This window comes from Sparus aurata, chromosome 21 (genome assembly GCF_900880675.1).
Source record: "Sparus aurata chromosome 21, fSpaAur1.1, whole genome shotgun sequence".
Classification (NCBI taxonomy): Eukaryota; Metazoa; Chordata; class Actinopteri; order Spariformes; family Sparidae; genus Sparus; species Sparus aurata.
Window position 1 is genome coordinate 23,197,660 of NC_044207.1, and position 27,946 is coordinate 23,225,605.

The 27,946-nt window shown below is 42.4% G+C and overlaps 2 protein-coding genes and 4 non-coding genes across 13 annotated transcripts; 2 read left to right on the plus strand and 4 right to left on the minus strand.

Annotated features, from left to right (window-relative positions):
- Positions 1-1,474: 1,474 nt before the first annotated feature.
- Positions 1,475-11,850, minus strand: kncn (kinocilin). Of its 4 annotated transcripts, none has more exons than XR_003982093.1 (8): positions 11,752-11,850; positions 10,477-10,525; positions 10,070-10,136; positions 9,668-9,764; positions 9,424-9,553; positions 4,551-4,619; positions 4,047-4,118; positions 3,356-3,450 (listed from the first exon to the last, which is right to left on the minus strand). XR_003982093.1 is itself a non-coding variant. In XM_030402677.1 (6 exons), exons 1-6 carry the CDS (start codon positions 11,273-11,275, stop codon positions 1,666-1,668), a joined length of 405 nt encoding a protein of 134 aa, XP_030258537.1. In that variant the 5' UTR covers positions 11,276-11,340; the 3' UTR covers positions 1,475-1,665. The 4 variants fall into 4 exon arrangements, 2 of the variants coding, with proteins under 2 accessions (XP_030258537.1, XP_030258535.1); XR_003982092.1 differs by lacking the exon at positions 11,752-11,850 and adding an exon at positions 11,231-11,298; XM_030402677.1 differs by lacking the exons at positions 9,424-9,553; positions 9,668-9,764; positions 10,070-10,136; positions 11,752-11,850 and adding exons at positions 1,475-1,741; positions 11,231-11,340 and having other exon boundaries at positions 3,357-3,450.
- trnag-ucc (transfer RNA glycine (anticodon UCC)) lies at positions 8,682-8,753 on the minus strand. Its single transcript has one exon. It is a non-coding gene; the product is annotated as a tRNA-Gly (tRNA).
- Positions 9,209-9,282, minus strand: trnai-aau (transfer RNA isoleucine (anticodon AAU)). Its single transcript has one exon. It is a non-coding gene; the product is annotated as a tRNA-Ile (tRNA).
- Positions 9,681-9,752, plus strand: trnaw-cca (transfer RNA tryptophan (anticodon CCA)). Its single transcript has one exon. It is a non-coding gene; the product is annotated as a tRNA-Trp (tRNA).
- On the minus strand, positions 10,576-10,647 carry trnap-agg (transfer RNA proline (anticodon AGG)). Its single transcript has one exon. It is a non-coding gene; the product is annotated as a tRNA-Pro (tRNA).
- gigyf2 (GRB10 interacting GYF protein 2) lies at positions 10,776-27,945 on the plus strand. 5 transcript variants are annotated; one of them, XM_030402674.1, is made up of 29 exons: positions 10,776-10,933; positions 14,114-14,165; positions 14,357-14,519; positions 14,699-14,794; positions 15,017-15,125; positions 16,169-16,274; positions 16,423-16,463; positions 16,559-16,594; positions 16,754-16,930; positions 17,295-17,506; positions 17,626-17,773; positions 18,546-18,797; positions 18,906-19,078; positions 19,294-19,450; positions 19,567-19,733; positions 20,375-20,469; positions 20,790-20,918; positions 21,078-21,208; positions 21,310-21,410; positions 22,486-22,626; positions 22,715-22,873; positions 22,960-23,208; positions 23,294-23,416; positions 23,551-23,787; positions 23,997-24,190; positions 24,322-24,473; positions 24,584-24,801; positions 26,841-26,985; positions 27,074-27,945. In XM_030402674.1, exons 1-29 carry the CDS (start codon positions 10,897-10,899, stop codon positions 27,139-27,141), a joined length of 4,068 nt encoding a protein of 1,355 aa, XP_030258534.1. In that variant the 5' UTR covers positions 10,776-10,896; the 3' UTR covers positions 27,142-27,945. The 5 variants fall into 5 exon arrangements, with proteins under 5 accessions (XP_030258534.1, XP_030258532.1, XP_030258531.1 ...); XM_030402672.1 differs by lacking the exon at positions 10,776-10,933 and adding an exon at positions 11,783-11,927 and having other exon boundaries at positions 24,584-24,777; XM_030402671.1 differs by lacking the exon at positions 10,776-10,933 and adding an exon at positions 11,783-11,927 and having other exon boundaries at positions 18,909-19,078.
- The last annotated feature ends 1 nt before the right edge of the window (position 27,946 follows it).

Sequence of the window (27,946 nt, forward strand, 5' to 3'; positions counted from 1 at the left end):
TTAATCCATGGTCTAACACACCGTGAAACAATACACTGCAGTAAATGGATCCAAATATAAACCGCCACCAAAAAGCCACAAATAATGCTCAGAACAGCACCAAACTTCAGCAACAGTACAAATAGGGTCTCAGCACAAAGTCCGGGGCATTAAAACTCCACTAGCTTAGCTGGATTTCTACTGAAAAGCTGACTAAATTTACCTCTCTTCTGCAGCAGCTTCCTGTTGACGGGAAGTCCTGATGACTCGATTACCGAGTGCAGTAGAGTTCCGCGGCTCAAGGATGAAAATGTATGATTATGACTCCATGGAAAAGCAATCTAAGTTCATATGTGTCTTACCTGCCAGTTTATAACAGTTATAAATGAGAGCGGACAGGGAAAAGAACGGAATTGAGCATTTCTAACCGCACTCGGTAATCGTCGCGTCGGGACTTCCCCGACCCGGAAGTTGATGGAGGAGAGCTGAAATCTGTTTTTAGCTTCCCAATAGAAATCCAGCTAAGCTAGCGGAGGTTAGATGCCCCGGACTATGTGCTGAGACCCTATTTGTACTGTTGCTGAAGTTTGGTGCTGTTCTGAGCATTATTTGTGGCTTTTTGGTGGCTGTTTATATTTGGATCCATTTACTGCAGCATATTGTTGTCGTGCGGTCGTTTCTGAGGTTAGTAAATTAGCGGTCTGCTAACTTGGATCTCTCGAGAGGGAGTCTAACACACTGTCACAGTGATTTACACCATGGATTAAACTTACACTGGAATATCCCTTTAACAGAAAAACATGGATGTGGCTGGAAACCTCTCAGGGGGATTGGGAAAATGTGTTCTTTGTGGGGGATTTGGGTGGACTGACCCTTTAAAATGTTCCTAGTTCTGGTTTTAAGGTGAGGACCAGGGTCTTTTGCTGCCTTTTGACAAGTGCATGCTGGGATAGGTAACTGGGTGCCATTGTTTACCTCCGTACAGACACAGCGGGATCGAGGGACTGAGGCACTGTGATCTGAGGCCTGACAATCAAACGGCTGGTTGTCATCAAGGCGCTGCCGCCTCCTTGGGCTCCCGTCGCCTACATTATTCAGCCTCACAGCACGTCACAGTTTTTGTCAGAGCACAGCATTCTTCCCCACGCCACTTCCCATGCAGCCTCCATTCTGCTCGTGCTGTCCTGAATATCAATGTATTACGATTCTCTGCGGGGGTGCAGTTCACTGTATGCGGGCAAAAAGGAAGTAGCTGTTTGTGAGTCTGTCTGAACACATGCATGTAGTCCAATTAGTTTTGCTTATGACAAAATCCAAGCAGGGATACTTGAGCTGAAGAGCGCACGAGTCCCTTCATCACATAACGACCGTAATAATTTCCTAATTGCCGGCTGAGAACATTGTGCGATGATGAGATGAGCTGCACACAAGTGGGACTACTGGGCTTAATTTGCCTCACTCGATGTCACGATGTATGAAAATACATTACTAACAATCACAATCGCATCTCTGCAGACGTTTATTAGACCACTTCAGTACAACATCACAAGCTGATCCCAGCACACAGGACGAGCAGGTACAACAATTACACAAATCGGCATCTTTTGTCCCACATTTAAAAAGAAAACACAATGAAGTAGATTTAGTTGAGTGATTCGTTTGGTGGTGTCAGGTCATGCGATGACGTCATGGCAGGTCTTGATCGGAAGGTGTCTGTTTTAGTTTCCGTCTTGACAGGACATCTGGCATGTCTGAGGATGTCCTGCAACACACCACAGCATGACTCACGTAAGCAGCGGAGGTTGAAATAAGATAAAACACCACAAGGGAAAAAACACTGACAACCATTGAATATGATATGTGTGAAGGCATCAGTTTACAATATCATCCCTCCATTTATGACAAACTGAATTATTTGATTCCCCTTAGAATACAGTAGAGAAAATTAATGCACAATGTGAATCATTTTTGTGCTGATATAACGCATTAAAATGAATCACAGTGAATGAATCTATGAATTATTCTTTAAAGAGTGAGACTGTGCGATATATCCCAAAAAAGATGCTGTAGTATTTGATGACAAACGATACAGATCGTTAGACGGCAGTGTGGAAGAATGGTATAATATAACACTTTTAATCAAGAGCCAATCAAGAGATGTGAGAAATCTGGGTCACAACAGTGGAGAGAGACAATGTTCCACAAAAAAATACTATTTTGACTGACACTAACTCACAATTCACACAGCCGTTACAAGTCAAACGTTAAAACAAAGTAAACAAACGACTGGTGCTGTTCTGGTCATCTCAAATAAATGCATTATTCTATTGTGAGTGTGTTAGAAATGCGCTGACCCCTGCTGGATCACAAAGGGCTCTAAGACTCCATCTACACCCTGTGTTAAACGTGCCACAGAGGCAGCACTTAATAAATATCAGCAGGAGTCCACCCGGGGCTTATGTTGGATAATCACATCGTCATGATTTTGGACACGTGTGTGTGTGTGTGTGTGTGTGTGTGTGTGTGTGTATGTGTGCATATATTTCTTTTAGAGGCACAAGTGTGTATTTTATATTTTCCTACTAAGAATATTGTTCATAATAACATATAATATGTTTGGGAGGAAATGTAATGCTTTTTTTAATCATCAGTGTTTCAATAAAACATACATATTGAATATATGCGCACGGGGATGAAAATCTAATATCTAATATCAGTGTTGGAGGTGACATAACATTTTCTCAGGAGCTATTCCTGAACACTCTGTCGCACTGCCCGCAAAGGATAAATTAACTTCTACATTTGCTACTAGAAATACAAATAATGTTAATGTTAATGGCTAATGTTACTGTGGTATAGCAACCAGCTAACCACCAGCTAACATAAAGAGTGGTGATGATTATTAATCTGTATTTATTGTTTTCAGTGGGAGAGATTCAAACACACGAATACTGTAAGCCTACCTGCATTATGTGTCACTGCTGAGGGCTTTGTATGCGCTTTTATTATATTCTATTAATATCATTAAAATTACATAGTTGTGTTTACGCTGATATATTGGGAAGGACAAATAATATTTTTACCCCTATGTATCTGCAAAATATTCATAACTTTTCTCTCGACCTTAACATAAAAAAAGGTGAACAACATCAAATAATGTTAAGGGAATTAGAATTACTTTAGGGACACGTTATGATCTTTAAGGCAACAACTTCAAATTCGACTCAACTCCACCTCTCCATCCTGCTCATCCTTTTCTCTTTTGCACTCTGTGAACATGACATCATCACACCACCTGTTGCTCTTCTGTGCAAGTCCCTCATCTACATAAACTTCATTTTAAACATGCATCACTTGTTATAACACTGGTCTCATACCCCTCCTCTGGGTTGGTCTCAGCCATCGGTCCGCCCTCCACAAAGGTTCCCATTCGACTCTTCGACCGCTCCAGGTTGAGCTGACTCTGAGTTCCTGCCAAGAGCAAAGATGGAGAGCAGATAAACACACTGCAGCATTCATTACAACATGACATGTTCAACCAGTCTGTGGAAATCTGAGAGCTGTACTCAGACAGTGTAATATAATTTGTAATTACAGAACATGCTGCCAATATAGAGTTTATTTTGGCCTTGATTCTTCCATGCACTGACATTTGTATATAAATGTCCACAAGGTATCACATGTTTATATCCCTCTGTCAGATTGCCTCAGCTCAGTGTCTCTTGTCTTTTTCTCCATAAAGGAGTTACGAAAAGAAGGAGCTGTGGCTTTTTTTTTTTTGCTGTTCATCTGAATCCCATGAGGTATTAGAGAAATGACTGATGCTCTGCAATAACCACCTAGACACAACACCTCTCTCCCTGGTGTTAACTATTAGCTCTCCAGTGTGCACACTGGTGTCAGATTTGTCATCAACAAATAACAGACATGATGGCTCACCGCTGAACACAGTATCTGATGTTACATGATCGCTACACACGCTTGGCTGCCACTCTGTTGAAGCATTAAGAAAAAGGCAGGCTGGCACACACACACACACACACACACACACACACACACACACTCACCTTCTCTTCTTATCGTCTCTATGGGCTGATCAGGAGCCGGATTGGCTGGTGTTGGGTGCACTCTGAAGTTTCCTAGGAAATGTTTATATTAATCACGGAATGATATCATGTGATGACACAATTTTTTTTTAAGTGAAGTTAAACTGGTGATAGACATCTTTTCTGCTTTAACTTATAATTCTGAAGTAAATGCTGAGTGCACAGTGTAATGGCTGCAGCAAAATGACACCAAAACAGGAAGAGGCATTGCTTTCCTAGCCTCAGGTGACGGTGGAATGACTAGAATAACTCAGCCTTTTCACAGGACTGACGTTGAGGTTTCTCGTTCCCAGGCTGCTAGCGGTAGCCATGTTGCTAACGTTGGTGTTTGCATCAGTGTTGGCCAACCGTAATGGCACAACTAAACTCTGAGATGGCGAAAAGTTATCAAGTTGTCGACCTAAGCTTTAAATTCAAAAGTATTTAAGTCAAATTTTCAGATAATAAAAACATCTAACAACTTACCAAAGGACGGAAGAATATGGTTGATGTTCAGCCAGGCTTTGATGAAGGGGTAGATGGATATGAGCAGGCCTGGACAGCAGACAGCATTGTTAATTTTGACAAATGATATAAAAACACTGCTTCAGCTACAGTTTCCTTGGTTGTAGGGTTGGGTGTCGTAGTCAATACCTTTAAGGTATCAAGCCAAATAACTCAGTATCAAGTACTATCAAAACGTATTCAGCTGAACTTCACTTACACTTGATCCTCTTTGTACCCAAACTACTATTTCTATGGTTTTGCTTGCAACCAATCACCACGAGCGTTCTTAGATTTAATATGACGTGTGAAGTCGGTGAAGTCGAGCGCTTCGAGTTTGACGGAGCTGATTAATTTGAAAACTTGTATTTGTATTTGTGTAAAAACCTTTTGGGTTCACATGGATGGTTAACAAGAAAAGTATTCCATTGATATCTGTCTCCCTCTACAGACATACCCAGCCTCAATTATTTGAATAAAAAAGAAGTAATAATAGATTTATTGTATTGTGAGTGTGATTTTCTTTTTATCATAATCTTGACAATCAATCACATTTATTCTTTGCCCTGAAAATGTTGTGCACTGCAGGCTGTATAAAAAGATATCAAATTCCACTGTGCAAAGAAGCACAAATCTAATCACTTGCATTTCCTCATTTATCGCAATCTGCTAATTTTATTTTCTCATGGAGACATAAATTGCCTGTGACTCACGCAAGGAGATTGAAAAACTCTCTTCTTCTTTATAGAAGTTCTCATACTTGCAGACACGACGACCAACAATGAGATTGTTTGATCTAATAGCCTTCAGATTATTTTTAGTGTAGCAGATGCAGTGTGCGATGTTTCTTCCCGTTCAACCTGAAGTATAAAGTAATATCTGAACCGCGGGGCTTGTGTGCCTCTCAGTGGCACTCTGCTCCAATTCAACTCAGTTATTGATTTCCCTTACAAGCCACAAAAGCTGGAATTAAGCCCTGGCAGGTCCTGAGGGTGGCTGTGATGCATGTATGTGCTTAAAATGTCATGAAACTGCAGAAGGAGTGAAAAGGATCTGCCGAGAACACTCTGTTCATACTCATTAGTCAGCCTATGTGTTGGAGGAGGCATCAAGGCACATAAGCCCCAAAACACATAATTAGATGCTGCTTATCTGCACAAGTGCTGCCAGAGTGAGTGTCTCTGTCAAGCTGCTGTGCACAGTTTTGATTTGCCAAATTCTTGCGTACATTAGAGGGACAGACTAATTATTGAAAGCTGATCAAATCATCAGTGAGAATACCTTTCACATTATCAATGCCCTGCTAATGCTGGCGCCTCATATCAAACGTCGTTGCCCTTTGCTGTTTCGTTCCTTCCAGGAAAGCAGTTTATCTTGGCAGTGCAACTAGTCAGGCTGTCAGCCGGTTCCAGTTACACTGTTGTATCAAGTGATCAAAGGGTGTGTTTTTCAAGAACGGTGGACGGAAAATGTCACAGACCACAGATCTTTCATCTGAATGTTTGATATACAGTTTCATAAGCATTTCTTTAATAAAACCAGACAAAACTCTGATGAGAATTTTTTTAAGCCTTGTGTTTTTTTGACGGAAGCAAAATTTCTTCATTGTCTGGTGTCCGGCAGATCTCAGCGCTGCATGCATGAAAGTAATCATTTCACCTATATCAAAAGCATAAATATAGAAAGTGTACTTTAGTTGTAACATTTCCTTTTGCCACAACATAAGCTTGCACAATCATGAAGAAGACAAAACATGGAAATGTCTATATAAAGCATTGTTAGAACAAATAAAGAAATCATTTTTTTTTAGATGTTTTATGCTTGAAAACTAAAGGATTCCTTTTCCAATAAGTCATTCACAAAAACATGTACAGTAGCTTATCATACATGGTGACAAAACATAATGTTCGTGCTCAGTTATTCCCCAAAAGAGGTCTCCCTTGTTTAACCACTTATGAACAAACTACTATAAAACTCTAAAATGAGAATTGTAACTAATTTGAGAGGCGTATTGCAGCGTAAACATAGTACAGGGTATATGAACATTTTTAAGAATAAAATGTCATGAATTGTATCAATTGCTCTCACGAAATTTGTCCTCCTCAAACCACCTCTCATTGAATTTACATTAAGTCACAGATCAAAAGCTATTTAACAAGTTTTCCTATTGAGTTAAACATGATGATCACAGCCACACACACACACACACACAGCGTACTCCCGCCACCTACCAAGCGGAGTGTATGCTACTTATTCAACGTCCAAACAAGCAGATGTAGAAATAGACTTAGGTTCGGCTTTAGAAACTCGATTTCTTTAACAGTTTCTTAAAAATCTTTCCTACAACTTTTCAAACACACTCACCGAGGCCTCCCGCTCCCAGGAAGATACCTCCTACAGCATCAGCATCACACTCTCTGGACACCCCAATGATGATGCAGCCCGCCACAATGCTGAGCAGGGCCGAGCCCACCCGCAGCCCATGGTACTCCCCGATGCTGACGGGGTTCATTCAGCAGGTGGAGGCCCCCCACCTGCCCTTCACACACACACACACGCGCACACACACACTCTGTCCTTACACTGCGACTCTGCTTCGACTTGGGCCCACACTGCCACTGACAACTTTACTGTCATCTGCACGAGCCTCGCCCCTCCCTTTCTTTCACTCTCTCTGACACAGAAACACTTTCTCTGGCAGAGTCTCTTTCTCTATTCTCCGTTGCTCAAGACGTCTCATGCATCTTTAAAGATGGAGCTCTGGTTTCCATTGCCACCGAAAATGAGAGAGCGTGTGCCGCTGACTCTTATGACAGCGATACGCATGCTACAAATCTGATCAGAGTGCTCTTCCTACCAGCACTGGCATCGAGTGTCACATAACGCCGTGAATGCCTCGAGTGCAGTTTGGGACGAATGTACACGAAAACTACAAACAGCTGTGTGGCTGTCTCAATCACGTGCAGTGCGTCAAGGACTCAGAAGTGAGGCAGCAGTATGACTATGGGGGCAGAGAGAGAGGGCGACAGAGTTAGAGTATGTGCTACTTGTGTGATTTGTCTGTGAGCTTGAAGGGAATGTGTAATGAAAGGTTCAGAGACTACTCTACGGTGGGGGCCCGAGGCCATCCATAAAGGCCTGCAGTTGCCATAGGAATAGCATATCCATGGCAACAGAGGGAAAAAGAGGGTAAGGACGATAAACACTGGTGAATAGGATAACAAATGAACTTTCTGGGTAGAGGAGAAACAGTGACACATTTTCTGTTCGGCAGGTAAACTCCTTCTGTCTTTGTCTAAAGCCACATGTCTGCATCTATTATTAATCAGTTCTGGAGAAACCTTCTCACGTATGTTGTGTGCGTCTGTGACATACACAGCTCATACCTATTGGGTAATTGGATGGTTTCTTTCCGCCAATACACCTTAAGTGATCAGTTTGGGAGGCTGAGCACACTCATGACATGTGAAGTAATAACCACAAATTATTGACACTAATGAAACTCATCTCTCAGTGTGGCCTCTCAAGGGATGTGGGTGCATTATTGATGGCTCAAAGAAAAATTACTTTAAAACATAATTGCTCTTTTACAGTTTATATGTTCTTATAAACATTGTTTTTATTTCATTTATCTGCACTTATTCTATCCTGCTGCAGCTGTAACACTGGAATTCAATAATTGTCTTATGTTATCTTACAGAGCCAACCTGATGACATTACTGCATCATTTTAGCCCAAACGCTGTGATCTCTCTGTTGGCTTAATGCCTTAATGCCAAGAATCACTTGTCTCACAAACGTCTTGTTCTCAAAGGAAAACAAAATTTACTTTTTAACAAGCATGTAATTGCAGTAACTTATTCATATTGAAAGCATATGAAACAGTTTACACTTGATTGGTGACTTATCACTTCTCTCAATTAAAATAACTGTCTTCTAAAATAGCATTGTGGTGCTGGACATGATGACACCATGATAACACCATGATAACGTGATTACTGATGATTACGTGTGCTGCCACGTTAATTACGTTGAGTGGTTACATTTTAACATTAAAAGAAATTTGTTCTGTACATAACTTCATGGAAAATCAGTGACGCAATGAAAAAATATATGCGTTGGCCGGGAATCGAACCCGGGTCAACTGCTTGGAAGGCAGCTATGCTAACCACTATACCACCAACGCCTTGTTCCCGTCTGATTTTACACCCAAAATACATCTGATCTCAGACCAGTCAACAGAACAAATGTAAGATATATCTACATCTTATTCATATGCAGACGGGTGTCGGCCACCTTTTTAAGGCTTCCATGGACCAAATGATCACCTCCTTTCTTTCTTTCTGCAAGAACACTGCACTAAAATTTAAAAAGTCAGTATTAAAACTTTGGTGGTACTTGCAGGGTCTGGTTGAAATCAATCTATTTCCTTACATTTTAAAAACTTGCCCGTATCCATTTATTTTACCTTAATTCCACTCGGAAGACATTTGGTACATTAATTGGGTTATTGTCATGATTATTACCTCACCATTAAAACATGATCCTTGTCAACCACGTTATGTAGAGTGACCTGGCATTGGATATCTGTAGGGGTATTGCTGTCGCGCAAAATTGTTCGTTAAAAACGCAAAACTCTGCTGGCCCGTACGGGGATCGAACCCGCGACCTTGGCGTTATTAGCACCACGCTCTAACCAACTGAGCTAACCGGCCATAGGATGCAATTATTAAAACAAAGAACGAAATATGACGAAGAAGGCGCTCAGTCATCTGAATAATCATAATCCGAAGTGCTACTTCGTAAATACCTGGACTTGTTTCAGTTTCTTGAAAACGACACTACTTGTCACTCACCTACAGTGCAGTACCGAGTCCTCACCGACTCTGCCAGGACACTCCCACACACGGTTTAATAGCCTGTAACTCCCCTCCAGTTAGTTAGAACTGAAGTAGCATCCTGGATGGGAGGCAAACGTCCAGCTGCCTACGATACACAACCAAAGAAGCATGTGAAAATACTTAAGTCAATAGTAGGCGGTCCTGTGGTCACCGTTACTATAATTGACTGTGTTTGTGAGGATATATTGCCTCCAGTCACCTCTTTTCTTTCAGACCTCGTGGCGCAACGGTAGCGCGTCTGACTCCAGATCAGAAGGTTGCGTGTTCAAATCACGTCGGGGTCAGATCTTTTTCCTCTGTAAACACAACAATTATTTCGTTGCGTCTCTGGCAATTATTCTATGTTGATGCATTTTGTTTTTTCATAGGTTGTACTCTTAGACTGCACAACGACAATCCTGCATTTTATCTCCGTCCTCCGTTATGACTGAACTCTACTGTTTTTCCTTGGACTTGTCATTCCTCTATACAAACAGGATTTCTGTTACTGTATTATGAGTAGAGAATAGTCTGCAGTGTCTCATCTGAAATGTGTTGGCTGCATACATTAGTTCCATTCACACTGCTGTTTGGATGCGGGGATCCTATGCCAATTCCCCACCTCCGTCTCTGTGTGAATCTCTCGGAGGCTGCGAGGGGTGAAATTTTTCTCCGGCGCTTGTCCACCTCTGGAAGTAATATAAGGGGCGCATTATTGGCGAACCAAACCAGTGTGAACGGATAAGCCAGCTGTGTGTATCGAGGGCATGTCGGTCGATTGTCAGTTAAATGTACAGGTCCTTTACTCAATTTAATACAGAGAAATGTCCCGCAAAACAACATTACATGACCAAACAAGAGTAACGCAGTAACTGTAACTGTCTTTGGCAACTTATATGGGGAAAAAAATTATAAACATTATAACAGCATAACAGCATCCATATGATTATAAACTGTCCATATATTGACAGGGGGGACACCTGGAAACATCTTGAAAACATCTTGAAAACACAGCATCATGATGTGTACCGTCATGTGTCTTCTCTTGTGTGAAAGGGTTTACTGACGCTGCCAGTTCCTGTGACGAGCAGAAAAGGGGACAATTACTGGTACAAGACGGTAAAAATTGGGCTCGTCCGGGATTTGAACCCGGGACCTCTCGCACCCTAAGCGAGAATCATACCCCTAGACCAACGAGCCGCGCTGCATCATCAGCCACTGCGTGACTAGATAAAATGTCCAACTGCCCACAGTTGTTCTTTTTTTTTCCCCCACTAAATTTACTTTACAGGGTCGACAAACCTCCCAAAATACGGCCAATGTCTCCATGGGCGCACATTCAGTGAATAATGTTTTTAGAACTGCTTCTTCCAGAAAACCACAACCAAAAAAAATTTTCTACAAAGGTCCAACTTCGTGTATTTTCCTGCTGGATGGATCCCTTATGTCATGTCTGATGTGTTTTATGATGAACAGCAACCACAAGGTAACCCACAAAACTCACATGAACAAGAGAATTCAAGGTTGTTTTTTTTCTGGTAGATTTTTAGTTTGCCATTTTTCACCAAAGACAACATAAACAGATATTATGAAAAGGAACAGGTGAATCCTCAAATAATGGTTAGCTAGCTTACATTTTAAAGCTACGTTTGAGAAACTAGTGTTAGCATGCGATGTAAGCTAACAGGAGACGTATGACTTGTAGTTGCTACACATAATGTTGGCTTTACTTTTACTTTATTTGTTTTGGAAATTGTTTTCCGGCGTTAGCAAAACCACATACCTTTAAAATGAGCTCATGTGCTGCACACCTGTTGGCACCGGCCATCCCACCCTAGCTGCATTATTAGCAGTTAGCGCTTAGCAGGAAGCATAGATTGACAGTTGGCCAACTAGCTTAGCAACATTCCAGCCTAAATATAAATGTATTATCATGTGCATAACTAATTACTACGGATTTTCATTTGCCTTAGATTGCCTGAGAAAATGACTGTTTTATTCATTTTATTTTTCATGACAACTTCCATCACTCTTCATGGTTAGGAGTTACTTAATGTTCCTGTTCTCTTGGGACCAATTTAAATAGTTATGTCACATTCAGATGGTGTATGAGAAGCTTACATTGCAGTGCACTTGAGAGGTGGGGGTAGGGTCCGTGCTGTACCCCCCTCCTAAATACTTCAGATGCGTAAAAACAACGTAATACCCGCTTTGTTCAAAGACCACTTCATGTGTCATTTTTAATAACCCTGAATTTACTGTTCACATTAGGCGCATTATAACGCCGGAGTGATAAATACTCACCTCCTCGTCTGTTTTGTGAATACAGTACAGTCAGCAAATCTTTCTACGGCATACGGGTTTTATCTGTTGTCATGTGACCCACACTCAGCCATCTTGTGCGAAACGAAGAGAGAGAGAGAGCCCAGAGAGAGCCACACAACTCGCATACAAACCTTGTGCTGTCAGAACAAGCAGAGGTAAGACAGCCAAAGTTTAATAACACTCGGAAGGACAAATCGTACCACTTAAGTCAAGTGACATGTAGGAGAGCCTGATTCTGACGAGCTGGGTTGCCAGGGACTGTTGTTAAACCACCATGTTTACTTGGCCTTGCAGCACCGGGCTCTAGTGCCTCTGTGTGCGTGTCCGGGCCGTGTGAAGTGCGGGACGGCTTGACGAGGAAATGTTGTAGTGGATCCTGGCTGCTCGAAGGCCGCGTGTAGCTAGTTAGCCAACCTGTTAGCGTGCTAGCTACAAGTGTTGAGGGTAGGGATTAACTTGTGCAGGAGCAGCATTACGGTTGTAACGTGGAGTATATGATAAAATGTCTTCTGACGTGTTGAACTACATAAGTGTCAGCGCACATGTGTGGCTATATGTTAGCGCATGACAGGCGGAGTGGATAAAACGCTGCTAGCCACCTAGTTGGCCGTTAGCTAGCGCGCTAGCATAACCAGCTTTTGGCTATCGTCCTGCTGGCTAGCGTAAAGACCCCGGTGTGGCATGAGTGTGTAGCAAACTGGAACTTGAACTAGCTACAGCTCTGCTGCCAGCTTTTAACATAACTACAACTCGTCTGTCAACATTTAATCATCAGGGGAAGTGTTGGCTAATGTCAGGTATTAGTGCCCTGTTATTACCCATCCGTGTTGGTTGTTTATCCGGCTGGTTAGCTTGTTACGTTAGCTAACGTAATGTTGGTAACCCGAGGATGATTTCCACTTAACCTTCCCGAGTGACCAATACGGCCCGAAGCCAACTTTAAACATCATGCAGTAACTTTACTAACATGAGCTTCATTGTGGTGTCTAACAGCAGGATAGGTCGGTTTGATTATAGCTGTGTAACCGTGTATTCCCTGCTTCCCTGTTAGATTAGCATTAACGTCACACGTTGGACACTACACACGGTAGTTGGCTAACTACCCGGACAACTTTGCTACAACATAATGGGCCGTCATTTTTATCCGCTGACAGAAGTTGTTTCCTGCATTTAAAAAAAAAAGATCAAGTGTGACACGATCAGACGGTTAAAAGTTGTGTTGTTGTAACAGTAGCCGAGCCTCTGGATCGTGGATGGATTTTAAACGAGTCATAATGATATGTAAACTCAGCCTGGCTTTCAGTTTTGACCCTATATGAACACTGACAAATGTGCGAAGCGTGCAGGAGGGCTGCCACAAGTATCACTAACTTCAGCCGTGGTGCTGTCGTTATCGCGTTATCTACCAACTTACACGTGGCTTAAAATCCTGGCTCCCATATGGTCAAACGGTGTTGTGAGTGACCGTCGCCTGCTGTGGCTGATAGTCGAGGAAGCATCGCTGCTTGATACACATTTTTGTTGTAAGCCTGAGGTTCAAAGAAAGTCTTGACAGTGGATTCACTCACCTAAACTAAGTACTCCTTGTTTGCTAAAATTTATTTATTGTCATTTGCTAAAGTAGAGACACCCTCCAAGTTGTCAATTACAGGTGTCTGACATACCCTCCTTGCAAGCTGGGAGACCTCCTAAAATAGCTTTAGGAGATTGAAATTGTACACTGCTGGAGCACTTTGTGGGACAGGCTACATATCCTGAGGAGCTGGAATACATTGACAACACCTTAAGTATTATTTAAAACTCTGTAGTAAAGGGTTTGGTAAATGAATCACCTTAGTTAAACCAACATTTACTTAAACTGAGATAGTGATTGGACAAAGATTATGACAAATATACGTGGCAAGAATTAAATCCCCCTTTTGGATGTGATAACTAACTTTAGTTGTCCTGATTTCAACATAAAGTGATGATGACGATGATGATGATGAATAATGAGTCAGTTGAATCCTAAAAAAAGCAGATATGTGCACATCACTTCAGCAGTTACTTCATGCAACACATGGTAAATGTCACAGCCTAATCGACACTTACTTTCCCAAGGATGTTCAAAAGTATGTTTGAAGAGATACAATTAATACTTCATCAGTATATGTACAAGACTATGATCACAGACCACTTAACTGTGACTGTTGAGTATGTCGTGGAAAAATGACTATCTCACAGTTGCGATTCAAGCCTTTTAATTTCTTAGATTGTATTCATTTTATTAACTGTCGTACTGTTTTACTTTATGTGTACGTGCTGAGTGGTAATAATCATTTTTCTTCTTTTATATTCGTAGAACTTCAAGGAAGAATGGCCGAAACCCAGACACTTAACTTTGGACCAGAATGGTAAATGAGCTGGCATGAATTCATGATCAGTCTGAGGGAAATGATTTGTAGCTTGTGAAACTGGTTTTCTGTTGGGGCCTAGTGCAGCTTTTGCAAACATGTTCAAACATGCGAATTGCCATCTCAGCTGTAGTGTTGTCTCCCTTCCTCTGTCCCTTCTGTTTTTTTAACCACCCTTTGTCTCTCTGCAGGCTCCGTGCCCTGTCTGGAGGTGGTGGCAGCGGCAGTGGTGGTGGAGGAAGCGGCTGCATGGTTGCCTCTCCACCCCTCTCACCTGCATTGCCAAAGTATAAACTTGCAGACTATCGCTACGGGAGAGAAGAAATGTTAGCACTTTATGTAAAGGATAACAAGGTGGGTAGGCCCGCACTGTCTGCATATGAGCTGTTGATGCAGGCTTGCAGTCAGTGTGATTTGCATACAAATTATATTACTGCTGAGGATTGATTGACATTTACCTTACTTGGTGTGACTCTTTCAAAGCTTCATGAATATTAACAGTGAAGCTGTGATTGTTTATTTCTGTCCTCTAGATCCCTATAGACCTTCACGATAAGGAGTTCCTGCCCATATTGCAAGAGGAGCCCTTGCCGCCTCTGGCGCTCGTGTCTTTTACAGAAGAGGAACAGGTAGGAGAACGTGTCATAGTATCAGATCTCTTTCTGGATGAGAAATGGTAGAATCAGAAGCTGTCTCTGACTTGTCTCTCAGATGAAATTAAATGTCATATTGCCCTCAGGCCAGAGGCGATACTATTTTCTTGGATTATACAGTAATTCTGCCAATGCAAGAGCCAATGCAAATAAGAAAGCTGAAAACCTGTTCTCCCCTCCCCCTGTTTGTGTTTGCAGAGAAATTTTTCCATGTCTGTAAACAGTGCAGCTGTACTGCGGCTGACAGGGCGAGGAGGTGGGCCGATAGCAGGGGCACCAAGAGGCCGAAGTACCTCAAGGGGTAGAGGTAAGAATTCAACTAGGATAATACATGAATGTCTCATGTTACCTTTCTCGCCTGATTTTACGCCATGAAAGCACAATGGTGGACTTATTTTAGGTATTTAGCTAATCTGCCTGTGGAGGTAGAGATGTCTTAACAACTGCAGACAGTTGAGATGCTGCTGAAGAATCCTACTAATTTGGCCTCAGCCTGAGACAAGGGGTGTAATATTAGCACTGTGTAGGTGCTGTGCTTACTCAGCAAACTCTTCCCCAGCTGCTTAAACTCATAATGAATGTGTCTCAAACATGGAAACCCCTGTCTGAAGTGGGAATACTAGTAGCACACACACACACTCTCAGACATGTTTACACTACTCTCAGTCAGTTAACGCTGCATATTGTATTTCTAGATTGCTGTTTTAGAGTAACTCTTGAACAGGAAGATTTTAGAGAAGTTCAGTACAAAGCAGCTCCGGCTTCTGTGCACTTCAAATGAACTGTGTGAACTTTTTCTGAACCAACCTAAATTAAAGGTTGGTGAGAGGCCATGACATATAGAGGGGTTTATTATAAACAGGAAGTTCCCATGTTTAAATATCAGACATGGATAGTAATACTAAAGCACACTACATGGTCACTGTTAGCTGATATTGCTTACGACTCATGGAGAGGACAGATGATTTTAAAAACCACAAGAGCTGTTTTATTGTACATTATCTGGATGTGAAAGGAAAGTAAAGCGTTATGATTCAGCAGATTTGTTCAGTTGCTGGTGGAAGTTTGCTTATGTATTATGCATGTGTTTGGTAAAGAAAATATAAATAATTTAACATTAAATTCAAATGTTTTCATCTGAGTATCTGTGACTTAAAGCTGCAAAAAACTGGGCTTACACTTTCTGATCATCTGTTTTGGAGAACATCTAATCTTCAAACCTCTGTGGATGTGTAAACCACATTTGATTCTTTGATCACCTAATGTTTAGTAGGTTATACACAGTCATTAGTAACTAGACATCTGTAGTTCATGTCATTCTAATCTAATCAACCTTTTGATTGTTTTCAGGCCGGGGAAGGGGAGATGGAGGGTTTTACCAAAGAAGTTTTGATGATGTGGAAGGTTTTGGTCGTGGAGGGAGGGAAATGCACCGCTCCCAAAGCTGGGAAGAAAGGTATAGAAATACTCATTTGTGGTCATAAGGTTTATTGTTAGTCTGTCCTTGTTTTGACAATGTACAGAAGTTTAATTGTTGTTTCTGTTCGGCAGCTGTTTAACAACTTTTTGCCATGACATAATGTGTGGTTTTGTTTCCACGCCAGGGGAGATAGAAGGTTTGAAAAGCCGGGTCGAAAAGAACCAGGTAGGTGATGCATTTTGTTGCTCATATAATCAATACATGATGCAATCATTGGCAAATACACTGGCTTATCTACGTGTTGTTCTCTGTCATCGCAGTTGATGCTGCTCCAGGACATTTTCAGATGAATCACAGTAAGTGTTTCTTTTTGTGCAAATGAAATTATTGACCTAATAGGAGGTTCATATTTCTTTTAGTAGGTGTGAATTAAACAAATAACCATTTTCAATGTGATCTATCGGTATAATGATGGCTTCACCATTAACCATCCCTCTATCCACCCCTCTTTCCAGTCCGAGGCAATTATGAAGATGGTGGAACAGGTCTACCGAGGAAGCACGAATTCACGCGTGCAGAGAGTGAGAACTGGCGTTCTTCTCGTGATGATCAGAATGGTGAGGATGATGAGGGGGGCTGGCGCCTGGCGGGTTCTCGACGGGACGGTGACCGGTGGTGCCCTCCGAGCCCAGGTGGGCACTACACCGACCACATTACCAATACATTTATCTTTGATAAATTATCTTTGGTAAATGTACGTGTGTTCTGCCAGTTTTGATGTATGAACTGTTTCAGAATAAGGTACATTTGTCTTACGGTGTGTACACTTCTGTGGCTATCAGAATGATGTTACATGTACCTGGTACAAATTAAGGGCATATGTTTTATATAAGTGAGACAATTCAATGGTGCAGTGATGTTTCCTTTCCTTGCCTCCCTGTGCTTTTGAGCTACACCTCTCCACTCTAAAAATCAGGCTGTTAATTCATGTGGATGCAGTTTGTTAGGTAGAACAAACATGAACTACAAAGGGTAACTATTTTTCATTTTGCTTAGATGGGCCTCGGTCCGCAGGGTGGCGGGAACACCCAGATCAGCGTCGCCGTTTCCCATTTGATGCAAGAGAAGATGAGCGGGGCTACAGGAGGCCAAGGTCAGGCAGCGGCAGCCTGGAGGACGAGAGAGACAGCCTGCCAGAGTGGTGTCTCGAGGACGCAGATGAGGAGGCTGGAACATTTGACTCGTCAGGGGCCTTTCTCTCACTTAAGGTAAGACGACACCTGAGAAGAATTCTCAAATGAATAAGTGAATCACGAGGACTTTTAAATGAATTATTAATTGTTTTATTTTTATGTTACTGTAATTGTGTTCTTTGTTGTGTATTCAGAAAGCCTCCAAGGAGCCGATCTTGGAGGAGGCGGAGCTCGAATTTAAGCCCTTGGAAGAGTGTGAGGAGGGCCTGGAGGAGGAGGACAGTCACTCCAGGGAGACCAAAGAAATGGAAACAGAGGCCAAGAGAGAGGCTGAACGAAAAGGTCAGTCAGTTTGATCGTTTCAGGAATACTGCATCTATAGGCATTCCTAAAATCATTTCTACCTTGTTTGAATTTTCCTTAGCCTCTTTTCTTCATTGGTCAGAACCTTCAGTTAATATACAGAGAAGCTCCTTTGAAGCCATTACAGCGTCTTGCTGGTGTGGGTTATTTAATCTGGGAGAAGTTTGACTAAATGGGCAAGCTGCATCTTGCAACATGAGAAAATTTCAACTAATCAAATGAAACTCCTTAACTGCAATGCATGCATGAACATGTAAGAGGACTCGCAAACGCATCTACAATTCGAAAGTGACTAAGAGGTGGCCCCCTTGGTCTTGCAACTGCTGTTTTCTTAATGGACCATGATGTTCTGTTGACTTAACACCAGACATAACGTGACATTCATGGAATGGGAGTTAAAAAGTCACACTGCATTAAAGTATACTTGCAAATGAAGTTTTCTTTTTCGGGGAAAGTAAAAAAAAAAAAATTATTTGCCATCAAGGATACAAAATAACAATAGACTTGCCTATAGTCAGTAGATGGTGATAAAATGGGAATTTCTTGGTGGCAAATTCAAACCAATTTAAAGCTTTGTGATGTGACTGAGAAAAGAGAAAAGTAAAGTTTCTTTGGTCATACTCTTCGTTATCAATTACAAAATCAATCGTAATGAAAACTTTTTTCTAAATCAAGGAGCATAGTTATATTGTCGATGATCCCATCTCAACATTTATTGTTGGTTTTTTTGTTGGGTTTTTTTTTTTTTTAGAGTTGGCCAGAGTGTCAGAAGAGGCTCCACCTGTTGCTTCACCTGTTGCTCCACCAGTCTCAGAGCCCCAGGCTCCAGCCCAGTCTATGTCTCATATCCAGCAGAGTAGAACAGAAGAGTCTGAGAGACCAGCTGAACGGCAGCCACCCCGGGAGCTCCCACCAGAGCCCTGCAAAGTCCCCCTGCACATCCCCATGTCTAACAGCATGCTTGAGTCCCTACCCATGACCCACATTTCTACCACTCTTGCAGGTGGGATTTGTGTCTACAATCACTGTGTGTGCTTCTCACTGTTCATGGGATTTCTTTTGGTACCACCTTCCTGGACAACTTTCTAATATCTGCTTTTCTTCTTGTCAGAAGTATCCGCTCCGTCGCCCGCCATCCAGCTACCGCAGCAAAAGCCCATGGAGATTCCTGTGGCGATGAACAATCCATTGTCCTTCTCTACAAGTATGTTGGCACCTATTGGCAGGCCCACCGCTGTGCCTCACGACACAGATGAAGACGAGGGACTGAAACACTTTGAGAGGGTAAGTTGGTAGATTTTAAAGATGAAAATCTGTCATGAGATGTTAGAACAATCCTTAAAGACAACTCAAAAATGAGTCGCTAGGAACATCCCTAAAAACTGTTGATTAATCAGCAAAGGCAGTCCTGTAATGTTGGATTATGTTGCTTTTAACAGGATTATGAGTAATGCAACATCTTCAAAATTCTCATTGTCTTTGCTCTCTTCCTTCCCCAGGAGGCGGAAAAGATGGTCGCTTACCTACAGGATGGTGTGGTGGATGATGACAGACTTACAGCAAAGACTTCAGAGAAGCCTAAACCTGCAGGTCTGCCACTCACTCACGAGGCTGCTCTCAAGTGGTTCTACAAAGACCCCCAAGGGGAGATACAGGGTGAGACAGGAAGCGGTTTTATATACCTAAAATGTGACTTAAAATATTGACGCCTATTTATAGAACCGCTCCAGTAATGTCCCTGAATCTCATTTTCTCTGTTTGTTTACTCTCAGGTCCATTCAGTAACCAGGAAATGGCTGAGTGGTTCCAGGCTGGTTACTTCACCATGTCTCTCTTAGTCAAAAGAGGATGTGATGAAGTGTTTCAACCGCTTGGAGAGATCATGAAGATATGGGGGAGGGTACCGTTCACTCCAGGCCCTGCACCTCCGCCTCTACAGGTATGGGGTGGCTAAATGTGGTTTTTTTTTTTTTTTTAGTCCTAATGCCCAAAAGATTTGCTCTGCAATCAACAAGCGCTCCCAGTCCCAGCCATGACCTGTAGATGGTGTGCTATTCCACTCTTTCTGCCAATGAGATGTTTCAGAGAAGCCTTCATATATCAGTTATTTTAATGCTAGTGTATTAGCTATTGTTTTCTCTGTCATTCTGAATATTTGAGGACCAAAAAAAAAGGCAAATATTTAATGTATAAGATTGTTATTTATTTTAACATTGATATTGTTCTTTTTTGTTGTGGCCAGCTGACTTTAATTCTTAAGTGAAAGTAAGTCTTTAATGAGCAATGTTAAATACAAAAAACTCTAAGTCAAGTTAATTCAGTATTTAGCAGAAGACAGTTGCAGCCTTGGTTGAATAAACAAAGGTCCGTGTTACTTTCTGCTCAAGTTTTGTCAAATAGCTCAGAGATCACGTGTGAACAGCAGTTTTGAGGTCCAAACTCTTCCATTTTTTTGCTGAGCCATCAGCAGCATTTGAGCCAGAAGTTCTCTTCCTTGCTGGAAGTGATTTATTTCTTAACTACTTACAGCTTATTTGCCTCCTGTGATTTATTCTGACTGTGTCGTCTTGTGTAATGCAGGGGGATGGTGATCAGGAGAGACTGAAGAGGCAACAAGAGCTCACTGCTCTCAACCTTTACCAGTTACAGCAGCTCCAATACCAATACCTCCTCAGGTACACTCAACTCAGATCTGACTCTTTTTATTCATTTGCAGGTGCAGCATGAAATAGGATCCAAATACACCCGTATAGCCAGTCTCACTGTGTATAACACAGCATTAAGTTAGTTCATGTATTTCTCATAAAGATTAGCCTCCACCAAACCTAATAATAAAATACACACATCAAATATTAATGCTTACAGGAAATACACATTAGTATGCTTTCTACATAATTTGTCAAGTGATAGTCATTCAACCACATCCAGTTTCAAGAGTTAACTTAATTTCCTGGGTTTCTCTAATTTCTCCCTCCACTTGTCTTCCACTGCTCAGGCAGCAGTATGCTCAGGCCCTGGCCCAGCAGAAAGCTGCAGCTCTTAGCTCAGCTCCTGTTCAACAGCAGCAGCAGCACCAACAGCAGATCAACCTGCTTCTACAGCAATATCAGGCTCTCAAGCTAAGGTTGATAACAACCACACACAATATTGCACTGTCATATCTCCTTGTCTTTAAAATAAATCTGTACCCTTGCTGCAGTGTTATTAAATATTACCTTGACTTCAAGGGAACATGGCATTTATTAATATCTATTTATATCTATATTTTCTTATGTTTCTGTAGAGCGTCTGAGAGCCTCCTACCTCCTGTTACCCGGTCCCTGTCTGTACCAGATTCTGGTTCTGTGTGGGAAATGCAGAACTCGTCCTCTCAGGCTTCCTGCACACCAAACCTCCAACAAGCTGCTCCAAGCAGTGAGTTTCTCCCTGAAATGTTCTGCACAGTCATTTTCCTCTTCAAATAAAGTATCATGTTATAGCAGGTGTAATACATCACATTGTATCCCTCTCAACAGCGTGGGATAGCAGCAGCGTGTGGGATTTACCGATAGACTCCGTGGCGCAGGCTCCAACCATCGAGCAGATGCAACAGTTTGAAAAGTCAAAGTCTGCAAAGGTAAATCATATTTCTGCTCAGTGTTTGTGGGTGTGGTCAGTGTAAAAGTGGCTTTGAAAAGTCACAATTGTCTACAATTTTCATTCAGTGTAACTTAAATGTAAATCTAAATAAGTAGTATTTTACTAGTTGGTTGCAAAAAGAATGACTAAAAACAAACTAGTCACTAGATGGCAGAATCGTACTTGACAAAAGTAGCTTGAGTTTCCATCTCATCCTCTATCAGCTTGTATATGTGTAGCAATCAAAGAGGGAAGAGTAGCGAGGAAAAAATTCTGAGAGAATCGCACATTCTGCTTTTAATTTCAATAAATGAAATCACATGCTCATTTTGATAAACTTTAGAATGGGGATGATGGAGCTAGTTATGCCTCATTCCAGTACGTTCAGCTGATATTCTGTGATTTAATGCCAAACATGCAAACCCGAGACCTACAATTTTCTATACACACCCTGGTGCATTGGTGTATAACCAGCAAGGAATGTTTTCAGGATGATATGGTTATTTAAATACAAGCTTTTTAACCTTCTTTGCCAGGAAAGTGCCTTGGATTTTCCTTTTTTTTTAACTTAAGCATTCCCTACCAAAGAGCACCTTCATCACATTCTGTTAGGACATCCTGTGCACTAATGACTAATGACCTGGTAATGCATGTTCCAGGCATTAATGTCCACCTGACACTAAAACTGGAAGCTTTGCATCAAAATCTATGTAGATTTAACCGAAACTGCTTCCTATTTCTTTAACCAGTGACCTCTTTCTGCCCTTTCAATTGTTCCCCTGGTTGAACCATTGTACAGTGTTCTCAAAATATTAATTTTTAAAAAATTTTTTACAAACGTTTCGTACACAATAACACCATTTGTAAAGAGGATTTTCCACAACCTAAAAGCATGACAGACCATTGAAAAATGTAGAGTAGTCTTCTCAGCCATCTGACTGTACAGAATCAGGCATCTGTGGCAGCCGATTCCTAAGATTTGAATGGTGGTATAACGTTAGTCAGAATTATTCTTTCCACTCACATCTCTGCAGATAAAACCGTGAATGCATTTTCATTTTCTGATCCAACAGTTGGATATGGAGAGGCGTGAGGCAGAAATGAGGGCCAAAAGGGAGGAGGAGGAAAGGAAACGACTGGAGGAGGCCCTGAGGGCTCGCCAGGAGGAGGAACGCAAACGTTTGGAAGAAGAGGAGCTGGCAAGGAAAAAACAGGTGGAGCTTAAAGCCTTTGAGCTACTGTTTCATTGTGAGTCACTTATCTCTGATGGCGGTGAGACTGACCCGGTGTTGTCAATCTTAGGAGGAGGCATTAAGACGGCAGAGAGAGCACGAAGAGGCACAGCGTAGGCAAAAAGAGGAAGAGGAGAGACTGGCACAAGAGGAGGCTCTCCGTAGATTAGAGGAAAGGCGGAGGGAAGAGGAGGAGAGGAAGAAACGGGAAGACTTCCTTCGCAAACAGGTGAGCTAACATAAACATATTGTCTATTTTATCTCCAAAGTGGACCTGTGCAGTTTCTCCCTAAATTGCAACTTCTGCCTCACCAGGAGGAGGAGCGCAGAAAGCAAGAGGAACTTGAAGTATTGAGGAGGCGTGAGGAGGAGAAGCGAGCGGAGGAGGAGGCAGCAGCTGCTGCAGCCGCTGCTCTGGCGCAACAACAGGAGGAGGAGCAGAAGAGGAGAGAACAGGAGGCCCAAAGACAGCAGGAGCAACAGAGACAGAGGCAGCAGCAACAAGAGGCCCTCCGGAGACTTCAACAGCAACAACAGCAGCAGCAGCAGCTTGCACAGATGAAGGTGAGGGCACAGAGGATTAGTCAGCAGAAATAAACAGTATGAAATGTATTTAAAGTTAATAAAAACTCCTCGTCCTGATCTTCAGCTTCCATCCTCCTCAAAGTGGGGCCAGCAGTCGACCAACGCTCTAAACCAGACTCAGAACGCCCTGTCACTGGCTGAGATCCAGAAACTGGAAGAGGAGAGAGAACGACAGGCGCGGGAGGAGGTAAAGACTGCGAACAGCCGTTCTCCTTTTTAAAGTCAGGCTGGCTGTGGTTTGGTGCCGTTCTTGAGGTTAAACTGTCTATTGACTTCATGCACACTAACTCATGTCACCCTTTTCTGTCCCCGCCTCCACAGCATCGACGTCAGCAACAAGAACTCCTGAAGCTACAGCAGCAGCAGGCCTTGCAGCTGGCTCAGCAGCCCCAGGCCAAGCTGTCTGGTTGGGGAAGTGTGGCCAAACAGCCGGCTGCTACCAAATCGTTGCTGGAGATTCAAAGAGAAGAAGCCCAGCAGATGAAACAGCGGAAGGATCATCAACCCCCACAACAACACCCCACCATCACCAACCAGATCCGTAGTCAAACCAGAACTGTACGTGACTTATGTGATACTGCATCTTACAGGGTTAAAAGAGGATGAAAACCAAGTTTTAGACATCAGCTTGGGCTTTAAGATATTGTGATGGTATTTCCTCACCATTGTCTGAAATTTTTAAGCCAAACAACTGACTGTTATAAAGTAATGTGACCTTCAACCCAAGAAATGAGAATGTCAGTAACCGTATCTCCCTCTCGTCACAGCCATCTCTGAGTAACTCAGTGTGGGGGTCTGTGAACACCAGCACTAACTGGTCAGACTCCAGCAGTATTTGGGGTGACACCCACAACTCGAACATGGGCTTCTGGGATGAGGCTGTGAAAGAGGCTGTCCAGCCACCTCCCCAACCCAAGAAAGGCAGCACGCAGAAGAACAACAAAGGCAACGCCAACCTCAGGTATTTATCAAGACTGCCAGAATAGAAGTCTAAATTAAAAAAAACTTTGACTAAACATATGAAAGATATGAGTAATAAGAGTTTGACACCTTCTTTTTGTTTTCCTCCTGCCTCTGTATGTGCGTCTAAAGTAACTCTGTGAGTGGGCGGGTCAATAAGAAGGTAGAAGAGGAGGAGAAGCTGCTAAAGTTGTTTCAAGGGGTCAGTAAGAGCCACCAGGACACCTTCATGCAATGGTGCGAGCAAACTCTGCACACCCTCAACACAGCCAACAACCTGGATGGTAAGACTTCAAAAATGTTCATGTTTTGCGAAGGCACGCCACCCACAACTATTGATGGACCATTTCTGGAAGCCGAATTCACAAATATTCTCCGTCTGTCTTCCTGCCAGTTCCCACGTTTGCATCCTTCCTAAAAGAAGTGGACTCTCCATATGAGGTGCACGACTACGTCAGGGCCTATCTGGGGGACACTCCCGAGGCCAAGGACTTTGCCAAGCAGTTCCTGGAACGTCGTGCCAAACAGAACGCTAACCAACAGAAACAGGCACCACAGAACCAACAGCAAGCCCTCAAGCAGCAGCAGGTGCGCAACACTGAAGTGAAACCAGTGAGTTAAAGGCTCAACATACGGGTACCAAATGTTTTCAGCCCATGTTGCCTCTCAGAACCGTGTGATTCAGAACAATCTAAGCAAGTCCTCTGAAACTGCCAGTGCTGTCACATGGACGTGCTCTCATTTACATTTTAGGTGTGACAGTCTCCTGCGTCACCCTTTGGATCAGCCTCAAAAGATGTAGCCGGTATGCTTATTTCCTAAAGGGGATCAAATCCTAATCTGTCCATCTGATCCTCTCGTCAGTCTGGCCTGGCTCGTTAAAGCTGCATATCAAATCAGTTTAAAGCTCTAACATGACTCCTTTCTTTTTCTCAAAATTGTGATCAGGCGTGTGTTGGGTTGTTTTAGGGCTCATCACTAGCAGCCAATCCCTGAGTAGATTTTAGATATTTTTTGCATCAATGTGACTATACTTTATCAGGTATTTTGATTTATTTTACCATCACACTACATATCGAGATTTTAATATTAAGGTCACACATACTGTTATGTATTGTACCCATTTTGCCAACACTTACTGTGTGCACTGTAATATTTGAAGGAAGCCTCGTGTTTCTCTTCAGTGTTCTGAGCGACACAGCTACCTTATTTTAGTAATCAAGTATTCTACTGAATAATCCAACGATTATTGGTCAGATAAAAAATAGTTTCGCCAACATACAGAAAAAACAACAAATGAACAACTAGGCCTGATTGTTCTGTAATTGCAGTGAGTTTGGTGAAGAGTTGTAGCAGAACCCCTCAACACTGTTAACAAATGAACATTAGCCGGTAGGTCTGTAACGAAACACCTAACTCACAATTCGGTTTGTATCACAATTTTTAACCTTCACTTCGATACAAACCTAGATTTTTTTTTATTATTAAACATTTTATTTATGTAACATTTCAATTTTTGTATATGATACTTGTCTGACAGTATCAGAGGCGCAGTGTTGGCAAACTGAACCAGTGTGAATGGATGAGCCGGCTGCGCGTATGGAGGGCGTGTCTATCAGATGGTCTATTAACTGTACAGGTCCCTCACTCAACTAAAAAAAGAGAAATGTCCCAAAAAGCAACGTTACAGAACCAAACTAAGGTAACGTAGTAACTAACTGTCTTTGGCAACGAGGAAAAAAATACCGCAGCTGTACGCAAAGACGTGTCTGTCCTCCTGTCTGTCCTACCGACTCTTCGTCACATTACTGCCCGAAAAACAGCGAAAAACTTTAACTCACCGAGTGTTTATGATGGAAAAATATCTCTGCGACGGTAAAAACTCCCGACCGAGACTTCAGTGAACTTTCCCCCGGAAAACGGCCTCTGTCATTGCGAGTGACAGAGTCACACATTAAAACAGCATTCATATGATTATAATTTATCCGCAGGTTTAGATTGACAGGGGGACACCGGGGAAACACCTTGAAAACACACAGACGTCATCATCATGTCTCTTTAGGAGCCGCAGCGCCAGCTTTCTGTGTGAATTACACAGCAGTTTGTCTTTACTCAAGTGGTGCTTCACTCTCTGTGAACGACCAACGGCGGGGAATTGGCGAACCACCACTGTGGTGTTTATGCGGCGTCTCTGTGTGAGAGGGGCTGCTTGTAGCTCACAGGGCTGGATCTGGACTGGAAGTTGTGTCTGATTCTGCCTTCTCACACCGCGAGACAGGTTCATGGATCTCAGTGTCGCGATTTCGGTTTCGATACGTGTGTCGTTACAGCCCTATTAGCCGGTCTTATGAACTTCCAATAACTATAATCATCTGTGTCCAACAGTGTGCTGTATATATTTGTAATGGATTAAACAAAACTAATGCAAAGAATAAATTATTTTTAGTAGTTGAGCTTCTCAATGTTTTGTTTGAGTTTTAGTCTTCTGTATTTCATGATTGTGTCACAATAATATATTACTGGTATTATTTGCCGTGATCAGATTAAGCAATAACGTTTTGCTTGTGTCATAGACCAGAACTTCACAAAAAAAAGCTTTGTGTCCCTGCAGCGGAGGCGGCCGTTTAACGCCACACTTGTATCTTGCACAGGATTCTGTATGGGGTGGAACGGGATCGTCCTCGCTCTACCAGTCGAACCATACGAGTGGTCAGCAGCAGCAGCGCTTTGAGACCGTCACCTCAGGGAAGAAGAAAAAGAAGCAGAAGATGGTCCGTGCCGACCCCAGCCTTCTAGGTGAGAGCAGAATCTCAATAAATCTGCAGCCATGTGTCACAGCTTTTTTATATCTCGTCTGCTAACAGGATCGCTTTTTCATTCACAGGTTTTTCTGTGAACGCGTCATCTGAGAGATTGAATATGGGCGAGATTGAGACTTTGGAGGACTTTTAAGGGACTGCAGCCAAGCAAACCTCCACTGACTGTGTCTGATATGAACAGCAGCTGTTTCACCCGAACCCCTGCTGCTGTGCCCCCTCGACTGCTTCCACAACTGTCACCTATATTTTCAGTTTCCCGTTTATCAGACATGACTCTGGTAATCCCGCATAAATTCTTAAAAAAACGGTGAACTATGAGGCAGGGTGTGTTCCCTGTTGCCTACGGACCTATAATCTGACAAAACCCCTCCAGAGAAACGGACTGGAGGGAACCGGCCAGTGAAAACAACCGACCAACCAAGACAGCAATCGCCAGATAAACTCAAAGTTCTGGCGAGGCTTTGATCTGCTCGGCAATCAGCTGCTCGAATCCCATGTCCTGTCCCTGGCAAATTTCAAATTTGGCATCCATTGTATGGGATGTTTTTTCTTTTTTAAGTGTGGATATACAGATGGGGTGGTTGGGGTATCATGGGAAAGGTTAGAGAGATTATATCCATTGTTTTTGTTTTATTTATTGAAATTTTCCCCTTCACACTTTAATCCCCCCCCCTTCTCTTTTCCCTCCCTGTTTTCTGCTGGGTGTTCATGGATGACGACGGCAGAGTAGAGCCCAAGGATTCGTGCCCACTTATGTCCTGTTTTAAGGACATCGTCAAAAGTTCCAAGTAGTTATCTATTTCTTGTAAAATACTAGGCTGTTTAAAGAATAAACTTTCAATTCTGCATCTGTATTATAATATATGAAAATGATCTGCTGGAGTCATACTTTTTTATTGCAGTATGAAATAAAACAGTCTGATGTGTGGGCTGTGCAC

Excerpts from the sequence above, each read along its gene's own strand:
- gigyf2 (XM_030402674.1), top strand. The coding sequence starts at position 10,897 with ATGTCTGATGTGTTTTATGATGAACAGCAACCACAAG. Across the intron at positions 21,209-21,309 it reads CCAACAAGCTGCTCCAAGCA|CGTGGGATAGCAGCAGCGTG; the intron begins GTGAGTTTCTCC and ends CCCTCTCAACAG. Across the intron at positions 24,191-24,321 it reads AAAGGCAACGCCAACCTCAG|TAACTCTGTGAGTGGGCGGG; the intron begins GTATTTATCAAG and ends GTGCGTCTAAAG.
- kncn (XM_030402675.1), bottom strand. The coding sequence starts at position 7,080 with ATGAACCCCGTCAGCATCGGGGAGTACCATGGGCTGCGGGTGGGCTCG. Across the intron at positions 4,620-6,932 it reads CCTGGGAGCGGGAGGCCTCG|GCCTGCTCATATCCATCTAC; the intron begins GTGAGTGTGTTT and ends TCTGCTGTCCAG. Across the intron at positions 4,119-4,550 it reads CCATATTCTTCCGTCCTTTG|GAAACTTCAGAGTGCACCCA; the intron begins GTAAGTTGTTAG and ends AACATTTCCTAG.